Source organism: Micromesistius poutassou (assembly GCF_964030765.1).
Source record: "Micromesistius poutassou genome assembly, chromosome: 20".
In the NCBI taxonomy this organism is placed as follows: Eukaryota; Metazoa; Chordata; class Actinopteri; order Gadiformes; family Gadidae; genus Micromesistius; species Micromesistius poutassou.
Genome location: NC_140290.1, coordinates 5036735 through 5057839, shown reverse-complemented (window position 1 = coordinate 5057839; position 21105 = coordinate 5036735). Strand labels below are relative to the sequence as shown.

Genomic DNA, 21105 nt, shown 5'->3' with positions numbered 1-21105 from the left:
ATATGGAGAGTTGAAAGTTGTATCCATAGACTGTATAAAATAGGTTTATCTCAGAAATCATCAACGGTCCATTGGTCCAGTGCGCAGGTGCCGCCGATTTGTGCTGCCCTGCTACAACGTTAATACGGTGTTGTTAAGGGTTGCAAATACTGTCTCCTAATCGTCTGCTCTGTGTTGTTATCATCTTTCATGGCTAGCGACATTAACGAGAAATACCTCGTTGGGTTGATAAAAATCGAGAGGATTTAATTCAATGCGAAATGTGGCTTTGTAAAGCGAACATCCTATCGACAAGTTCTAGTTGTACATAGTGATATTAAAACAAGGGGCACATAGCTAGCCATCAGTCAGGTGTCTATGGTCTAGCTAGATTGCTAACTTGCGTGGTCCAGGGAGCTGTTCATTCAGCCTGGTGCCACACATAAACAGACATAATGGCAGATTCTTCGCCATTATCTGGAGTTAATGTAGTTCTAGTAATGGCCTATGGAAGTCTGGTAAGTATCATTGAATGGCCAACCCAGCTGGTTTTACAATAATAGATAATTAGTCTGTGAATGTCGCATAAATGTAGCAGCTCAGTCTACCACGTTTATGTGCAGGTGTTTGTGTTGCTGTTCATCTTCGTTAAGAGGCAAATTATGCGTTTTGCCATGCGATCTCGTCGAGGACCCCATGCGCCCATTGGACACAATGCACCTAAGGTAATGCTGCTTTGCGCTCTTCCTATGTGCAGTTATAACGGTGCTGCCTTCTTCAGTACAATGGAGCATAGCCTAACGTTATCACTATAACATCTGCATATGAATCAAAGCAATATGCAATAAAGTATATGCATTACAGGGCTTGAGGGAGAAGATCGATTCAAGACTTACCAAGGTTCAGGAAATCCGCTTCGAGCCCCGTCTGTTATCAGAGGAGGACGATAGGCTGAAGCATCCTTCGCAAATAAGTGAGTCGCTTTGTTTTCTCTGTAAACAGTATACATTTGAGCCTGAACGAATACGTTGATGAACTGTTATAACTGTCATAAACATGTTGACTTTGGGTCATGGGCATATGTTTGTAATTCAAAGGTTGCTACAACTACCTGTACAGAATGAAAGCCCTTGATGCCATTCGTGACTCAGGTGAGAGTTTTATAGAAGTCTATTATATATATATATATATATATATATATATATTGTATCCCTTGAATAGATTCAGAAATAATTGTATATTTGTGCTTTTGATTCTTGATGAGGGCACTGATTACCTTATACCCTCTGAGCAGTCAAAAATCCATAAAGAAAATACAACTGTTAAGCTCTTCAGAACATTTTTTATTGGATTTTTACAACCTAGACATTTCACATCAGAATATGGGGGCAGAGTCCCAGAAAAAAGGTTTTGGGTTCCATCTCCAATGTCCTCAGCCAATCTGTTACTATCCTTGAGATGCCAGACCCTTACCTCCTGGGTTGGATCCCCCACATCTGCAGTCTTCTTACCTTACTCCTGTAAAAGACCATCCCACCTTAAGTCGCTTTGGATGAAAGCAAAGTGTTGAAATAACAGTAGATGATTTAACACGCCGCCCAATGCTCTGTCCCCTTCCGCCCTCACCTGTCACTAGGTATCACGCTGCAGGAGATAAGCCACACCCCCGGGGCGTTCACCGGGCGCAGCTTCCGGAGCTGGCTGCTGGAGCTGCGCAACTCCCACTCCCTGATCAAGAGCAGCCGCAGCGCACTCATCGACCGCCTGCTGGAAGGCTACGACAACGCCCGCCACGGCACCGGGGTACATAGCCGTGGAGCCTTGTGCCGATTGGCCCAGGGGTCAGAGGAATAGGCTTGGAATGTGTTTGAGGGTTGTTGATGAGGTTTTGTTTAGGGCCGCTATTAGAGATGGTCCTCATTGTGGATCGATGGACATGGACATTCAAAAGTCAATGCTTTCTCTCATAAGCAGCCACTGTAGTGATTTTACATCTGAATAGAATAGAATAGAAATCACATGTCACATTTGCAAAGCTTGCAAAAGTTTGCAGCATGACACACTTTGCTCTACAGTAACCTTCGCTGTACTGTCACAAGTGGATAAACCTTGCTTTCTGTCTCAGGTGTTTGGGGAAGCAGAGTATTTGAAATACCAACGAGCTCTAGATGAACTAGCGGATGTGTAAGTGTCTGAATGTTTCTGTTGCCGCTACAATACAATGAAACATCTCATTGGTTTGTAAGCAGTTTGGCAGTACGACTTGAATACACACTATTCCTCAACAGTGCAGTAAATCAAAGTGTAGGTAATAGATTAAGTTGCAAGTATCAGGAAAATGTAGTATTTTCAAAACCTCTTTTATAGTGTCAAAAGGATCACATATATAATTGTATAACAACTTAATACAAATTAACCAGATATTAATGGTCCTATCTACAATTCAATTCATAAAGAGCCTTATCGGAATTGTTCCTGTAATCAAACGATTCCCTAGAATCGGGAGCCACCCATCTCTGTGGACATTATTGACTGTACTCTCCCGCTCTTCCACACCCCAGGGTGAAGGCCTACTCCAGCAGCACCAGCCTGGACCAGCAGCACCAGTGTGCCGCCAAGGACCTGACGGGCTCCCCCGCACGCGGCACCACCCCCTCCACCATCCAGGTCACCTACCTGCCCTCCACCGGCCAGCGAAGCAAGAGGCCCAAGCACTTCCTGGAGCTCAAGAGCTTCAAGGACAACTACAACACCCTGGAGAGCACCTTGTGAGAGAGAGACTTTACATGGAGGAAGGGAGAGGCGCTGCTCAGAGCAAAAGGGGACGCGGTCAATGCGTGGAAGGGAATCAAATGAGAGGACAATGCGGACTCATACTGCGATTATATTTTCTTACTTGACTTGAATGTATCTTCTGATCCATATTGTGATGGGTGAGAGACATATTTGTACAGAATGCGTTAACTTATTTGATAACTTTAATGTTGTGTGTTGGTGTTTGTTTGTGGTTTCGTGTTCATTGTGATGTGTGATCTGAGATAAACGTCAGACACGCCTGTATTGCTAGTTGGTTTTTTGTACACTAGGTGGCAGTAGTCACCGAGTGATGTGACGACTGAGCAACATTTCTGGTAATAAAATGGTAAACTTGAGAGGAAGACAAGACAGTCCTCAACTTAACAGGATTTATTGAAAGAAAATGTACAATAACATGACTTTACATTTGTTTTACTATACAGTAAGGAAAAACATGAAAAGATCAGAAGTATGAAAAACATAATTAGGTGACAGAACTATAATAACAATTAAATAATAGCAAGTTGAAAAAATTGGAACAACCTGAATACATCAGATCTTTATAAATTTAGACTTAGCAACTTTAGGTTTTTAAATACATTTTTCACATCTCCAGGTGCTGTCAAGGTAGCTGGAGATATGAAGCTACAAGGCTATCATCTAGGATAGAAACAAGACTGTCCATTTCACAATCGAATAGTATACATACTCAGGAGTTAAACCTGAATCCTGGAAGTATGGACATCCTTTTGTGTATATGCCATCCTCAATGGGTTGCAAAGTCATCAGGAGCTTGACCCCTTTGTTGACCCTAATGCTTTTAAACTCAAGTTAAGTAGAACTAAGTGCAGACACACTTAAAACCTATTGCTACATGATCGTCAACATTTCTCCATCACATATTTACCCACAATTATTATTAACAGATGCTGCAGAAAGGCGAAGAAAAGGCAAGAAGGAAAACTGTAAAAAAAATTTAACGACTATGACGACACTGCCCTCTACCTCATTTCCTGTAATGATTTGAACACATGCTACAAACGTCCAACCTGCCTGCTGTGCATTCCACATCACAAAGATAACAAACGGCAGAGCAGAGTGAAGGCGTTCAAAACAGTGTAACCGGCCAAAAGCAGCACTCGCCAAAAGTCCAATCTGTTCCAACGGTCAGACTCGTTCGGACCAGTAATAACATATCATAATCGGGTGAATAAATACCTATTTATAAATAACAGTCTGGTGAGATTCTGTGGTAGTTCAGCCGGGTGCATAGTGAGGGAAGTGGTCCTGTTCACAGCGTTCTCCCTCAGCCCTCGTCGGCTCAGGACTTGATCTCAATGACTTTGATGTAAGGAAGATTCTTTGAGCTGTGATGCGTGGATGGTGTGAGGACTTTACTGTAGAAGGGGGAGAAAAAACAAAATGAAACATAGCCCCTAGGAGGCGTACCTGACGGAGACTAGGCTGTGTGTGTATGTCTTTGTGTGTGTGTATAAGTGAGTATATGTATGTTTGTGTGTGCTTATATATATGTGCACAGGTGTTTTTGCCATTGCGTGCATGTGTGTGTGTGTGTGTGTGCGTGTTAAAGATGTGCATGTTACCTGTAAACAACCTGCTGCCTGTCCTCGGACTCGGTCAATTCTGGAGGTGGGGGGTCTGGCTCGCCGGACAAGTACTCCATGTGGTCGTGCATTTCCCGGTTCTACAGGCAAGGGGAACAGAGACGGGCTTACAGGTTAAGGGTCAGACTGCATGTGGCGCACTGGGGCTTTTTCTTTACATCTCTGGAAGCGACAGCTGCATGCTGCAGCACGCACAACGGTTACGGTTAAAAGGCTCTCTCTTTACTCTTTCATCCGTTCCTTATCAAAACATGTTTTGGTTCGCAAAAGGCCCCGGGGAAAGGCAAGTGAATTCAGAAGTACAAGAAGAAAAGATTATGGACGCAGGTGGTCCAACTGAAATTGATACAGGTTGTGAGGTCCTTTGAGGGTATGAAACACAAACAGGACGACATCATAACAAAGGACATGACTTGACATAACTAATAGTTAATACAGAGGACAATGCAAAGTTATAGTGACCTCAGCCTCCAGGAAGGCCACTTTCTCCTCTAGATCCATGATTACTCGATCTCTCTCCTGGAGCACTGTCCGAGAGTTCTGCAGCTGTACACAAACAAACACAAGCAGGCATGGAACCACACACACACACACACACACACACACACACACACACACACACACACACACACACAGAAACAAGCATGAGAGCAAGAACTGGCAATCAAGCCAAATGCAACATAACTTATTCAAGGCAGGACATGTCTGAGTGGCTCCACTTAGCTCAACGGCCCACATCGATGAACCGTTACTCGCTGATCGATTTAAGATCAAATTTCCACTTTAATGGCTTCCTGTGTGCATTCAAGAAGTGGATGGTTAATTTGCTTAGTGATTGTGATTGTAGAGTGAGTGTGTGCGTGTGTGTGTGTGTGTGTGTGTTTATGTCATTGTTAGTGTGTGTGAGTGTACGTGTGTGGGTGGTTTGTGTGCGTCAGAGGGAGGTAAAGGATGGTTTGTATTTGCATGGGTTGTTTCAGAGTCAGTGCGTTTACATGACACTCAAGAAAGTCAAATTATTGGCTTAGTCCAACTATGATTGGATTATTAAGATGCATGTATACACCTTTGTCAAGCTAAAATCAAATTGGGTTACTCATAGTCGAATTAAGACCCCTAGATAATGCGATTCATAGTCCAGTTAAGCGTGCATGTACGGAGTCGAATTGGATTATGCGTTGAATTGCGTTCTGCGCATGCACGAGATCTTTTCCCGGGGCCGTGAGCCGGAAGTAGAAGGAGACGATAGTCGTGTCGGAAAATGAGAAGCGATTTATTTAAAAAGGTGGCGCAGAAGATGGAGGAAGCCGGTGAATGTAGTTACCCCCTATAAGAATTGTGTCCCGGCCGCGGGAGCGCGCATGGCATGCATTCATTAAAGGTGGAAGCACACAGATACATACAATCTTTATTCATTCATTGCGCCGCGGCCGAACTGACGGGGGTATTCTCTGATATTATGAATCTTAAAGACTGCATCGGGTTCTCCGACTCTCTGGTACTTCCACAACAAGTAAAGACTCCTAGTGGGGTTTATCTCACCCATGGGGAAAAAGGAATTGGGGGAAATTAATTTTGGCTTTGACTCTCTGAAGTCCAGATTGAAACGAACATGGAGGAGAAAGCGATTGTTTCGACCTCTCGGTCGTATGCGGACTCCTCCGGCAGCAGAGCAGCCGGGGGAGTCCGCATACGACCGAGAGGTCGAAACAATGGAGCGTCTGAGAAATGATATGGACCCGAAGTGAACTGACAGCTGTCTACTGAAAACATCTTTCTCGAATGCCGCCTGAGTTTGTTGTTGCTGGTGACGTAAAGAGGTCAACCGGTGGCTCTATTACCACTAGTTGAAATGGGCACAGCGCCACCTATCGTACCGGGGCATGACATGCTTCGGCCAATGAATTGATTTACTCACCGCCATGTATACCCGGACAATTGCAGTTGTCCAATTGCGGAGCATAGTCAAACTATGGCTTTAATTGGATTAAGCTGTGCATGTAAATGTACTGACAGAGTATGCAAATTAAATGTGTGCGCTTCATTCAAAATATGAAGCCCTATCTGTACTTGGCCAGCCTTGTCTAAGGATGTCAGGTGACTTGTGTACCTGTGATCATAACCCTGTGATTTATTGGGTAAAATACGTCCACGCCATTGTGCCTTCAGCTAACTCAACAGAACACGTGCATATTGAACTTCAAAGGCAGAACACATGTTAATCACTTTCATTGGCAGATTTTTCGGTCTACATTAATAACATCTGCTGTCGCAAAAACAGTCTTCTACAGTAAGCAGGAAATTCTGTGAGGAAGGGTTTTTATTGCGCTGATTACATCACCGGTTTCTCATCATTTTCTGAGCCAAGATATTGGCCTCAGGCCATTATCATCTCTTTAGGGGGGAATGTGTCATGCCTAAAATGATGTATGTGTGCGTGTTTATATATACCTGTTCGATCATGTGTCGGACCTTCCTCTGCTGGCTCTTTAGCATGTCGTCTAGTTGATGGATCTTCTCTTTCAAGTTGGCTAACTCCTTCTCCAACGCTTCACTCCTGGTGCCAACACACACAAATGGGTGCAAACACACACATGGGCGCACACACGCACACACACACACACACACACACACACAAATACAGTTATTAAATATACTTCAATTAAATATACTTGTAATATATGTTTACAAATTCATCTTTTGAAGGTAAAGGTATACTATCCTTAGTATTAATAACCTTAACCAGATGAAACCAGACCAAAGTCTACTAATCTTACATGATCATCTTTTTGTATTTGTATTGATACATATGCAGGGGGGCAAAACCACCCATCCTCTATCTCATGGTGTAGGAGGTTTTAAAGGAAAACGTTACTTTGATCATCAGACCCGTACCTCTGCTGCTCCTCTCTGCCCTGCTCCGTCTGCTCCCTCAGCCTCCCCAGCTCCATCTCCCCGGCGGCCACCTTCTCTTTGAGGTCGGTGCTCTCCACCTCCATGCTCTCCATGAGCCGCTCCAGCTCCTCCACCCGCCGGCCCCGGTCCTCTGACAGCTCCTCCGCCCGCTGCAGCCGCGCTGTCTGCTCCCCCAGGCGGCGCTGTAGCGCGCTGTTCTCCGCCTGTAGGGGGAGACACAGAGCATGAGGCGCTTTTTAAAAAAAAATGTTTTCATGGCCATTGTACATAATGCACACTGATGAATTGTAGAATAGCCAATGAGTGAGATAAATAAATTAGGACTCGAGCTAGAACTTTTATGAGTTGGCTACAAAGTTGTGTAAGCCAAGCTTTGATAATTCATGAAGACTACCGTCCAATATTGTTTTCCGTGTGACTAATGGTTCTGGATGACTCCAGAACCAGAGCCTGTGACTACACTGGGAAAAGACTTGAACCGCAGAAAATCAGTTACCAACATCAGAATGGAGAGATTCTAATCCCAATTCCAACTACTAAAGCACACCCTCCAAAACTACATCTAGACATTCATACTCTCTTTTATCCCAGAAAATAGAAGTGAGCCATCAAGCCCAGTGACTCATATGTTCTTTCATTGGATTTCATTGGATTAGACCTTCAATCTGTCCCTTTCTTCGTGGTGTCTCTCCTCGGCCTCAGCCAGCTGGACATGCAGGCGCTTGGTGGCTTCGCTGAGCGTCACACTCTTCCCCTGGTGATGGTTGACCTGAGAGGAACGTAGCGGGGGAGAGAGGGAGGGCCAAAACCGACACGGTGGATCAACTTTAAGCTTGCAAAATACTGCACGACACCAGACGGTGAGAGTTAGCGAGAGAGAGAGAGATGGCACGGACGGTGAGAGAGAGAGTGTAAGCATGAGTTTGAGATAATAACAGATAGAGAGGAGAGGGAGACACAGAGAGACAGTAATGATGACAGATGGGGAGAGAGTGAGAGAGAGAGAGAGAGAGAGAGAAAATGGCTAACAGGGAGAGAAAGACACACACAGACACACACACATAGAAGCTAATGATATGTCCTGTGTCAGACAGTAATCATTTAAAAGTTGTGTTCCAAAGTAGCTTAGCAGATCCGTTATTTTGCTAGAGGACAGGACATGTACAGCTGTAATAGCCTTTTTGCTATGTACCACAATCCTACTGAGGCAATGCTTTTAAACAGGCGACTTTGTGTTATTGTACAATTTGACAGCTACACAAATGAAGGGCAGGAGAAGAATGATTTGTTTATGGATCAGTCACTCTCTTTTTGAGAATGTCCCTGTTGACTTTCATTGGAAAGGATTTCATTGGATACTTAGGATATGAAAAATGTATGGGAGAATGGATATCAGGCAGTGTGTGTCTGCATGTGTGTGTGTGTGTGTGTGTGTGTGTGTGGACGACAATGATGATCATGAATGTATGTCAAACCAGCAGACAGTGGGCAGGCGCGGTTTCGGTATGCATAAATAATCTGTGAGCAACCCTAAGCCCTTCATTTGTGATCCTACTGCACTCAATCCGACACACCCACACCCTTTTTCCTTAGACAACACCTCGGCCTACTACGCTGATGAAACAACTATTTACTACACAGACATGCAACCACTTCAAGGTGTGTGTCGATGACTCTTCAACAATCCGGAACACCCAGGGATGGAGAAGGGAGCGTACCAGGTTGTCTGAGTCATGCTGAGCAGGTTCTCCATTGGGTATGGGCGGCTTGTTATTCGACGCAAGGTCCGTCACGTCATTGGCCGGACTCTGAAAAGACCAGCGGAGTAGGGATCTGTGAGGGAACGGAGCGCTGGGCATCGTGAGCTCCGCTGTTCAGGGTGCATGGTGGCGCTCCCCTACCTTCCTGTGGTGGTGGTTCTGGTTCTTTCGGGCAGCCATCTGCGCCCGGAGCGTCTTCAAGCAGTACCGTACCTGTGGGAGGTAGAAGTATACAAAAGGACAATAAATAGGTGACGGAGTCAGAGCCAGTCATATGAATTTCCATCCCTGTTTGTTTTGTGTGTGGTTTTGTGTGTGTGTGTAGGTCCCAAAGGCAGGGGCTTCAAACCTAAGAGACCATGCAACCAAAATCACAAACAAACCAGCCATGAACACACACACGCGTGCAGACAAGTGTCTAAGGGTTCAGATCCCACCCCACCTCCTGAATTTGCGACACCTCGTCGGTCAGCATCTTGACACTCTCTCGGTGGCCCTCCCCCCCTGGTCGGCGGGATTCCAGGTAGAACTGGGAGAAGAAACGGAAGGTTGGGAATGGGTTGAGCATAGGTTGTTGACATGTAAGAGCCGGCAGCTGACACATGAATGGCAGAAGAACAATGTTGTTGATCATGATTAACGGGGACTCCTGACACTCACTTTAATAACTTCCACCTGCTCCTCCGTGTGCTTGATCGGCTCGGCCGTCTGGTGTCGTTCCAAACCGCAATCTTCTAGTTTGGTAACAGAGTCACCGATGACCTACACAGAAGAGCATCAGGAGGGGAGAACATCATTTCACAAGGTGGTATTAGTTACTTTGGTAAGTAAGTGTAAACGATAGCATAACTCAAAGCACTCAGTATACTTTGAGCACCAAAGCATTGGAAAGAAGCACGACAAATATGTTGTTGTCAAAACAGAAATGACAAGGGGGCAGACCAGCTCGCTCGTGATTTAGTGCTGGACTGAGCATTTGCTTTTTGAGAGTAAAATGAATTGCAATAAATAATAGTTGCAAGAAAAAATGGTTGCGAAACACACCGGCCTTCTACTCTTATTGAGGAATTAATCATTAAAGGACAATACCGGTTTGTGTGATCAAACAGTCATTACTGTCTCCGCTCCACTTCACTGAAACATGTTACCAATATAATTGTTCCAGATTACTCTATTGTGTTGCGTCTGCCTTAGATCTTTTAACATGAGTGTACCTGCCACTTATGTTAACACTAGCATTAGCCCTTTGGTGATATGATAAGACATTTACTTAAGTACCTAGAGTACCAGATTCAAAGTTTCTTTGTCCAAGTCACATTGATTCCTTAAGACAAAATTGCTACTGCTATGGTTTAAATAGGTGGGGAGGCCCACTCACATTTAATGCTCTTCGGCAGAACGAAGTGGACAATAAAGATAATTTTCTATGGAAATGTTTTTCTTCATGAAGAGAAGGAAGTGCAGTGTACAGTATTTCCCTCAATGTTCCAGGTTAGAAGGAAGTAGTTATCTGGTATATGTTTGATTCTCTCTCACCTGGCTACACGGCTCTTCTGGAGTATCGGGCAAGTGAACCCGATTCCGTGAGCTCCCTTTGGATTGTCTACCTTTCCTCCTTTCCTCCTGAAATCAAACATAGATGTAGTCCATAATGTGGAGTGACTTTAAGGGCTTTCAGGAAAAGCGAATCAGCATATTCCTTGACAAGGCCAGTAGACAAGGAACTAACAAGACACCACAACAAGAATGTGTGAGCTGCACGTCACAGGGAGGAAAGGATAAACAGCAACGAAAGGAGTGACAAAGCCATAAAACTGTCTTGAAGCAAAGGTCTAGTGTGGGTGCTGTACATGGTCAGGTTGTAAAACATCGTAGACACTAAGGAGGAAATGAGGAAAAATCACAGCCTGGAGATTCCCCCTGTCCTCCTGTCCTGCTGTAGAATGGTACTGTGCGCACTATCCATTTAGAGACCGGAAAAATTAAATTAATATAAGGGCCAGAAATACAACCCTCTGTGGTGTCGGAGGGCTGGGCAGCAGTGGTTTTGGTGGTGCTATGGTGATTCAAACATATTTTCTTTAAATTATTTAGCAGTGAATCTAACATCATCTTGTTTCCACAGAAGCTAGAAGCTATTGTTGTGAACACAATCTACAGCTGACATCTATTTCAGGAGATCAGCAGAACCAGTTCGGGTGTGTTAGTGTGGGTTTTCTAAGACTGTTGTCAACCCAGCCTCTTTAAGTGTAACTTAAAGAAAAAAAACTTTAATCCCTCATCCTCATCCGCTTATCCGGGGTTGGGTCGCGGGGGCAGCAGCTCAAGCAGGGGGCCCCAGACTTCCCATGTTATTTTTGCCATTTACAATTTCTAAAAACATGTCTGGGTGTAACGGACTCCTCAAAATGTTCCCCAACAGAGAACTGGTCTATCAAGACTCACACTTTGAGTCTTTATTTCACCCCACTTTAAGGACCCTCACCATTATTTAGTTTCAGACAAAATAACTATACTATAATACTATAATACTCTCGTGACTCGTGAGTATTGGTAAACATATTCTCTACATGACAGTCTTGTGTTGTAACAATATGCAGCAAATGCATGTTGTTGTACTTTGCGATTTATGTGTTTTTTATAGCAATCAAGTTTTTAATCTTCTGATGGTGCAACTGCTGACATTTACATTCCAGGATGTAAAAGCCGCCTGCTTCTTAATCAGGGATTATGTTCTACCCTAAAATCTTATCATAAGATCAGATCAGAATGATTACATTGCATTCTACAGACAAGAAATGTGTTATGGCTATATTGAGGCTTATTTGCTGCACGGAAGAAAATGTTGTTGTGATGGGAGATTTTAGTCTTGGTATACCTCAGCGGCCATCTTCAGTTATACTTAAACCGCTTCAATTAAAGATGCTGCTATGGTTACCTTGTGTGTATATCTAAGCTATCCAGTCAATAAATAACTATCCAAATGTATTGGAGAAGATGTTAAATGACTTCCACATCTTACCACCAACCATTTTAACCAACAACAGCTCCTTGTTAGGATAACACTCGTTATTGAGCTTTTAAATAAATGAATAATAATTGAATGTGCCACAGGTGTGTTAAGGAAGATAAATTTCCTTTAAAACCTGTCTCATTCTGTCAGGGTTTACTAAACATCCTGTTTGAAAGTAAGGATGTGATGCATCCTTCAGTGGCTGGTCTGTACAGGCCTTGAATTAACTCAGAACTCACCATCTGTGTGTGTGTGTGTGTGTGTGTGTGTGCGTGCAATCATGAGTCAGTGCATGTGTGGTCGGTGTATGTATATGTGTAGGTATACGTCAGGTAGATCACACACGGGGCTATTCACAAAAAGTTAATCATATCAACCTCACGTGCACATGTGAGTACACAATATGTGGGGAATGTGTAAAATTCAGAGTATATACCAGGTAAGAATGCAGTCGTTAACTAACAGTTATCATACGAGTGTAACAGTTAGTCACCAGGTCTGGAATGAACACCTGAAACCTGCCAATGGCGGATCGTCTTTTCCACCACGTGGAAGGTAAAACATTTAAGGGTTAGGATTAAAGAAATCCTTGGTTGGAGAATTTCACAATTCTGGGAGGCAAAAAACAATTAATTCTAAAAGATGATTTCTGATAATCTCTGTGACATATGACGTATTTAGTTAGGCCAAAGGCCAAATCATTTTCCCCGGGGGGACAACACCTTGCCTCGTTCCCTAACATCATGTCTCTGGACCAACTCCCGAGAGGAGGGAGTGGTAGCCTCAGGGCAGAGAGAGAGATAGAGAGAGACAGCGAGAGAGAGAGAGAGAGAGACACACCTTGGTAGGTGCGGTGCTAACCACTCTCACATCTCTTCACATGAAGACTCAATGTCCCCCGCCTTCCAGCCCCTGCGCACGCTATACCCGCCCTCGGCTGTTGATTGTCAAGCCTCAAGCATGTCGTTTGCATATTAAGACCTCTTCTAATTAGCGAGGAGAATATGAACAGAACAGCCTTGAGGACTGAAAGATATTATTCATTACGGAATGCTGAAGGTTGCTTATTCTGTGGTCATGTAGGCACGACAAACACATACACAATCAGTGTTGGGGAAGTTACTTTTAAAAAGTAGTGTTTGCTCGTTACTCATTAAAAGTAATCCCTTACTTTACTTAGTTAGCCTCTATGGAAAGTAACTCGTTACCGTTACTCGTTACTTTTACGTTATTTTTATTTTCTTATATGCTTATTTTCAATCAGTTCGAAATAATGTGAATACCTCCATCCAGTAGCGGTTTTGGTCTGTTGACATCACATTTTGGATGATGGTTGTGGGCGGCGATTCTAGCTGAGTTTAACGTCTCATGCAATGTTGGGGCAGGGCAGCTCGTGTTCCTACGTATGTTTATCACATAACCCTGCAGGCTTCAATAAGGATTTCAATCCGCGCTAACAGTGGATCCTCCGTTCCCCCCCCTTGTCCGTTCCATTTGGGAGACGCAGAGGTGAACTGTCCCCCGCGCCCCCTCCCCTTTCCCCTTCTCACACAGGTTCTGTGCACGGCACCTCCTCAGCAAGTAGGGGCGCCTGCAGCCGGAGGGGGCGCCAATATGTCAATTCCCTACACAGTGATATGATAGATAATAGAAAACCGCTTCGCGGCGCGGATGATTTTTTTTTGCTTGTGTGCTCGTGCCGCCCCCAATGTGACATAAAATAATGCCGCCCCGGGTGGCTGCCCGCTTCGCCCATGCCTAAAACCGCCACTGCCTCCATCCCTCAAAAGTTACCGTTGGTTGCTCCGCCACGCTTGCCATGATGACTGAATGCTCTCTGCTGCTAGTACCAGCCTCAGTGTGGAATGAGCGCCTGCGACTATTGCGCAAGCACGCAGCTGAAGCAGTGTCGCTGTCAAATCTGTCCCTGGGAAAAGTAACGTTGTGCCCAACTGAAAAAGGAACTACATTCGTTACCATATTTTCAGTAGTAACACGTTACACTACTTTTACCCGAAAAATAAGTTACGTTACTGTAATGCGTTACTTTGTAACTGTGTTACAGTAACGTAACTACTACTACTCAAGTTTTGAACCGACAGATGCTAGCCTCAAACTCTAACATCCACCACTCCATCCGTCTGCTCTGCTGATTCACGGTAACGCGTTACACACAACACTGTACACAATACACACACACACACACACACACACACAGGGGCACGCACACACACACACACACACACACACAGGGGCACGCACACACACACACACACACACACACGCATGCACCGGTAACCACACACACATGGACACACACATACACACACACACACACATGCAAACACACACACACACACACACACACACGACCATTCATAAGCACACCAACACACTCACAAACTCAGATGGTTAGGAAGGTAACACTTTGATCCAGCTCATACTCCAGTCATGGTAGCTGTATGGGAAAGAGGATCGCTGGAGTTGCTTGATAAAGCTTGTCGGTGCAAACATTACCAAGTTACTCACTATGGATGTGATGACAGCGATGAATGTATCCTATTGGTGTTATCGATCTGTTAAAATAACTATAAAATGACTTCTGGTCATCATTTGATTTAAAACGGCTTCAATCAAAATGTGCAGGGATGAGGGGAGCAGGATTAATAATTGATAGCGATTAAGTTTTGAACCGACAGATCCTAGCCTCAAACTCTAACATCCACCATCCGCTCTGCTGATTCACGGTTCATGTGTCTCACATAGGGACCAGCACTTTTCAACCAGAATTGCAGTATAGCAGTATGACAACAGTAATACATCTAAAGAATCCAAATGTTTTGGTCTGGATTCAAAGTTAAACCATGGCATAACCCACACACAGCCCTATCAGCCCCAACCCCAGAAGAATGTGCCATATACAATGTATACATGTAGTCGTAGGCTATTTTGTCAATGATTCAATTTAATTTCTATTTTAGATAGTTTACCAGTAGCACTAATCTTGTCTGTCTTGAAAAGGCTACAGCCTTTTCAGCAGCAAGATATATACTTAAACAACACCCATGACGAACAATAAAGGTGCACATTATCAAGGCGTCCCTCTTCACCTTAGCTTCGCCCCACTTGCTCACGAAAAGACACACGAGAAATGAAAGCGTCAGGTAGCTTGGAAGTACTAAAGTCTTCCCATGGCTCACCGATACTTCCTCTCTATCTCCTGGGACCTGGCCTCATTCCATGTTACAGTACACCTGGTGGGGTACACAAAGACCAGCGGTATAGCAGCCCGTGCTGCTTTGTCATCCCACGTAGCCCTAGTCTAAGCATTGAAAGTCAACATCCCAGGGCAAAGGGAAGCTTTGTCAAACACAGAGCTAATGATCGAACAAACACGACTCCAACTATTTCTAACCAGTGAATGTATTACACCAAAACCTACAGTAGTTGGCACTTGTAGAAGTAATGCAATAAATTCCTTGGTTAATCAGTGAATTACTCATTCTGAAATGACATCAATGCTCTTGGGCACTGACTGAAGGGCCATCCCACACGGTAAGTCAGCTCCCTTCGAATCACCAAACTATTCGATCCCTTCATCCACAGTCCAAGCTAAAATGCCAAGTTAGTAAAGAAAACATTCTGCCTCACGGCAAGCAACCCTGTACGTAGAACGACATAGTAGGACATGAAAACTAAATTATATATTTTCACTATTGGGGAGTTTCCTGAAGCATGAACTACAGCAGGCAACACTGCTCCATTATACATTCTGACGTATTGGAATACAACAAGCAGTGCTCTAAAAGGAAAAACTGGATAATGGATCCCCATCATACCAACTGTAAAAGCCGTTTTTTTAGAACACATCCAAGCCTGTTACTGGGGCTCATTCAACTGAGGCTCAATATAAGAGAACTAAATTAGGACTTACTTTTGGTCAGAAAGAAAGCCAAAGGCAAATTCCTTTCAGATATTTCACCTTAATATTCTTTACGTCTGTATCGTCTCAAAGTGAAGATATGCTGAAGTTAACAAAAGAAAAGAAAACAAACGCTGTAGCAGGCAAAAACACACACAGACAGACAGACAGACACACAGACACACAGACACACACACACACACACACACACACACACACACACACACACACACACACACCACCACGATAACCATTACAGCATACAAAACTTAGAACAACTATCGAGTTAAGTATTTAAGTTAAGTATTTACCCCCGGACAGAAGACAGCGTCTGGCGACTCGTACTTTTGTTGCTGCTGACGAAGCGAGCTAGGGTAAAAGAAACAGTCAGACGTTGGCTCTGTGTGACTAAGGGTGCGGGAAGCCAGACAGCGAGCAGCTTCTGGCTCTCCTTACATGGAAGAAAGGGGGAGAGGCTCCAACAGCAGCCCAGCCCTTTCAGCCTCAGTCGTTATCCTGTACTCACAACAGAGTAATGGCCAAACACGCACACACAAGCCAAACCACACACACACATCCACATAGAAGCCCACATGGGTTCGCACACACACACACACACACAAGACTACATGCACACACAAGTCAAACAGTCTCCCAAACATACACAGAAACACACACATACACACATTCTCACACTGACATACACACGCCCATGCATAGACACAAACAAACAAACACGCACACACACTCCAGCCTTGACAGCTATCGTCTAAGGGCTGGAGCGAGGCCAATGATGTGGACGAGTCAGCTGATAAGAGTTTTTCTGACAAGTCGATAAGATAACAATTCCAGCTAAGTGATTTACTTTACCCCTCTCCAGTGAGAGCCAAGTTACATAGCTCCCACATTGTTAGTTATGTTTCAATACAATTAGTTGAAAATCAGAAGAAAACATGTAAAAAGGTCCCAGATTCAGAGACATTATTAATGAACTGGGCTCCAAGGGGTTCTAGGGTAGAATGGGGAAGCATAACCTTAATATTCTCCAGTAGTGTGAGAGTGCTTGGTCGCCTGTTGGTAGCAGATGGGTGAGGAATGTTTGGTGGGTTATATAAGTGATTATTGAGGCGTTTCTGCACAGTATGAACTGGTATGGCAGTAATACTCGTGTTGTATAAACAGTACTGTGAACAGTGCAAACAGAAGCAAAGCATCTTGCATCTCAGTGCTACTAAGTCCCAAAGATCTAATCCTGTGTGTGTGTGTGTGTGTGTGTGTGTGTGTGTGTGTGTGTGTGTGTGTGTGTGTGTGTGTGTGTGTGTGTGTGTGTGTGTGTGTATGTGTGTTTATTATTGTTTTATCCTGGGTGTCCTTTGTGAATCCAACTCATTAATTATTTTCCTGCATTACATTTTTACTTAAAGTTTATTTTTAATCATCTGTGGTTAAACACTAGGCTATTATGCTATGAGATGAGACTGTGAGCTATTAAACCATTATGCTCAGGTAAATGTTGCAGTGATAACACTGAGCTTACCCAGTTGGCATGTTTGTTTTGGCAGAACTAAAGTGCATAGAGCAGCTTTTCCAACAAATGTGCAGGCATACACGTTTTGACATGGCACGCTCATCCAAAGTGTGCAGGTATGTTATTACCCTGTTTGTCATGTGTGACGCGAATTACATTTGAAGCCAGCGTTGCACTGTCATCATTCTGAAAATAAAAATAAATAAGTCTTGACTATAATTGTGTCTATAATTGTAGAGTGTGAAGTGAATGAGGTGAACTCAAAGAGTAATTTTGATGACACCCTAGCACATATGCAAACAATGCAACAACAAAAGAATGCCGGCTTGCAAAGCCTGTTTAAAGTTTGTCTGTTGCATTTGCATATTTTGAAAACAATAAAATTACACTGCCGCATAAGTTACAAATAATACACTTCTGTGGGAACAGAAGACAAAATAATTATATTGATTAATTTTCCCCTAGCATTGGTTTGTTTACTATGAGGTTGTGAATACCTCAGATGCAAATTATAACTTCTAGAAAAGTGGTTGATGACGTTAATATGAAGTTTGGGCCCCGTCTAGCACTATGTTCAAATCCTCACATCAAATCATGGAACAATTCTGCGTTATTCCCGTTATTGAAAAGGAACATGGCAATACATTCAGATAACATGATTCCAGCAGTAATCATATTTTACAGGACAGTCTTTCCTGCTTGGTGAGTAAATATATCCTCTGGCACTGTGGTTGCCTTGCCTGTGCAGCACAAAATACAGTAAAATACATCTGTACACATTTTATGATTTATTCTGAATTCCTGGTTTAACGATTGACTGTGAATTATGGATTCAAAGATGACAGGTCAGTATTTTTCTCAAGAACTTCACTGACAAGTCTCCAATCTTCCAATCTCCAAGCTATCCTAAAAATAACAATGACAAGAGCGCCCGTCAAATATTGACTTCAAAGACATGAAAAGAGATTGAATACAGACAAGTATCCAAGGAATTTCTGAAATATACTATATTATTATATCCAATGTGTGCTATCCAATGTGTTGATGAAATGATAATATTTAACAGATGGATAAACATTGACAGAAAGGGAAATGGTTTGATTTTTGAGATGCCCTGTGAGGGAATTGAGTATATCATTTTTCTGATCAAAGTAATTATTTTGATATTCAGTGGCAAAAGTATCTAGGCCTGAAATTATGCATTGTACACGCTTAAGAATAAGCATGAACTAGATTCATAATTCTACCTCTCAATTTAGGGTCAACAAGGCAATCTGTTTTATTCTGAGGCTGATGACAACCGACTAGTATAAAATATAATATATTACTGTATTATCATAATAACACTGATCTATTTACTCTATACTCCGTAGAGGTAACACACCAGAAATCCAACACCTCTTGGGGAGATGTAGGAGTTGTAATGGGTGGGAAATTAGAAAGGACGTCGTGACAACCATCAAAGGGTACATTCAAGATATTTGATCAGAGGAGGGTCCTCAGAGTGCCATAGAAGAGCATTGTATGCGACATACAAAAGATAAATTAGTCTTCAGACGGAAGGGAGAAGCAGTGAAGCATGAACTGGCAATATTCTGAATATTAAGGTACATCTATTTGGTTTTATAATAATATGCAATCATCTATGTACTGTATACATGTTGTATTTGATATCTGATGTATTGTTATAAAATGTAATACTTATTGTGTGTAATAAATTGTCCATACCCCCACATGGCTCAATTAACTGGCTGAATAGGGTTAGTTATAGGTTATCTCCCCATAACAGAGGCATGTCATACAAATGCATAATGCTTTGTTTTCTATCATTTTATATTTGAAAATTAATCACGGAACTCTAGCCTATACTTTTGTATAGGGTTTGTATAGACCAAACCCTTCAACTTATAAATCATGAATCAATTCAAAATTAATAGGATAAATTAAATGAACAAAACGTACAATAAATTGAATACTGCCATTATACAGCGATGAAATGAAAGCGAGTAAAGTTGTATAATGGAAACTCTTAACCGAATGCAAATTCGGTTAAGAATTTACGTCTACCGAGTGCAATGGATGGATACAATAGCAATTGAACATAATTTCCGACAATTATACAACAATACAACAACACAACAACACAACAACCAAACAGCGGGTCTAAATGCATCACTCACCGCAGTCCTGGACGGTTTGCTCCCAGATGCGACCCCACCGCTCATCTTCCCAGCAGGGCAGAGCAGCAGCACACAACAGATAAACAGAGAGAGTTAAAGGTCAACCATCCAGTGTCGTCGCTTTTTCCCCCCCAAACATCACAACCGCTTAGCCAACAGGCTAGGCTGTAGCTTGAATCCAACTTTTGCTAACAGAGGTCTGCGCTCACGCACGCAACGTGTCTGGTGTCTGCCTGCGCGTGCTTCGCCCTCCTCCACGACTGGCTCTCTTGCTCTACTTGGTAGTCAACCCGCGCGCCCTTGAATTTATCACCTCCCGAGGAATGCGCGAAAACAAGAGACGCGGGAACACGTGGGGGGAGGCAGGACAATAGTTTCACCATAACTCGTTTATGGCCGTATTTTACAGTTGTTTACACTGAAACTTTGTACACCAACAAGCGAAAGTTTTACTGCAATTTAAGACCTGTTCAGGTCCTCACCTCGTGGAAGTGGCTGGCCGCGCCATCTGGTAGATGCTTCATATTGGTGTTGAACCAAGACATTTTGTTCTCTGTAGCTCGTCTAATCTTCCACATGGATCCAATGTGCCGTTCCGTAGTAGGCCTATGTGTATTCTCATTTCGTAAATTAAAAAAAACACATTAAAAAAAAGCTTTACTGCTCGTCCATCTCTGCCGAAATGGATATCATAAAAAGGTTCGATGTACATTTGACCCGTTCTGCTCAAAGTAACACGACCCAGACGTTGATTCTTAGCCAGGGCAGTGGATGTAGATGTTAGCCGAGAGTTGTTTGATAAGTCTTGTCAGGTGTCTGATAGATTAAGAGCCTAGTTGCTACTTAGGCTCACTTCAATCGGAATGACACTGCTGAACTCTTTCCCCTTTCTCCCTTTTGGCAGATATGGCGGGAGATGGCCATACGGTGTGAAAATACTGGTAAAAAAAACCAAAAAAAAAAACCCTGATTTAATAAACTCATGAAATATTTCCTGTGGACATAAGATAAATAAACAGATAAGGGATCATCTAGAATCGGAAGAACAGTTTGTGTGGGTTTTCTTCCACCACACACATTGCACAAAGAGCAGGAAGCAAACCCTGCCTAGCTGAGCCCATTCATTTCCCAGACACAAAACAAAAGGCCTACCTCCTATATTTAAACGTCAAGGCATGGAATTATGTGTGACTAACTCACAATGGGCTTCACACAGTGTTGACTTTTTTGCAAATCGCATATTATAAACCACTTTGGTAGGAATGTAACCCAAAGATGAAATGGTCATCACATTGGAAAAAAGTCCACTGTAACCCAGCCCAAAAGTAAACACGCTTTTTATTATATATTACAAAACTCAGCCTGGCTAAGTCGTCATTATTAGCC

The 21105-nt window shown here is 43.2% G+C and overlaps 2 protein-coding genes across 2 annotated transcripts; one reads left to right on the top strand and one right to left on the bottom strand.

Annotated features, from left to right (window-relative positions):
• Positions 1-434: 434 nt before the first annotated feature.
• On the top strand, positions 435-2751 carry LOC311365113 (protein C1orf43 homolog; the record flags this gene model as incomplete). Its single annotated transcript, XM_084484631.1, has 7 exons — positions 435-497; positions 603-704; positions 844-952; positions 1077-1130; positions 1616-1782; positions 2105-2163; positions 2541-2751. 7 exons carry the CDS (start codon positions 435-437, stop codon positions 2749-2751), a joined length of 765 nt encoding a protein of 254 aa, XP_084340757.1.
• Positions 2752-3358: 607 nt separating this feature from the next.
• tuft1b (tuftelin 1b) lies at positions 3359-20264 on the bottom strand (the record flags this gene model as incomplete). The annotated part of the gene is made up of 13 exons (XM_084484816.1): positions 3359-4172; positions 4380-4480; positions 4863-4946; positions 6852-6957; positions 7296-7519; positions 7975-8085; positions 9035-9124; positions 9218-9289; positions 9519-9605; positions 9737-9838; positions 10613-10699; positions 16323-16457; positions 20202-20264. 13 exons carry the CDS (start codon positions 20262-20264, stop codon positions 4097-4099), a joined length of 1338 nt encoding a protein of 445 aa, XP_084340942.1. The 3' UTR covers positions 3359-4096.
• Positions 20265-21105: the final 841 nt, after the last annotated feature.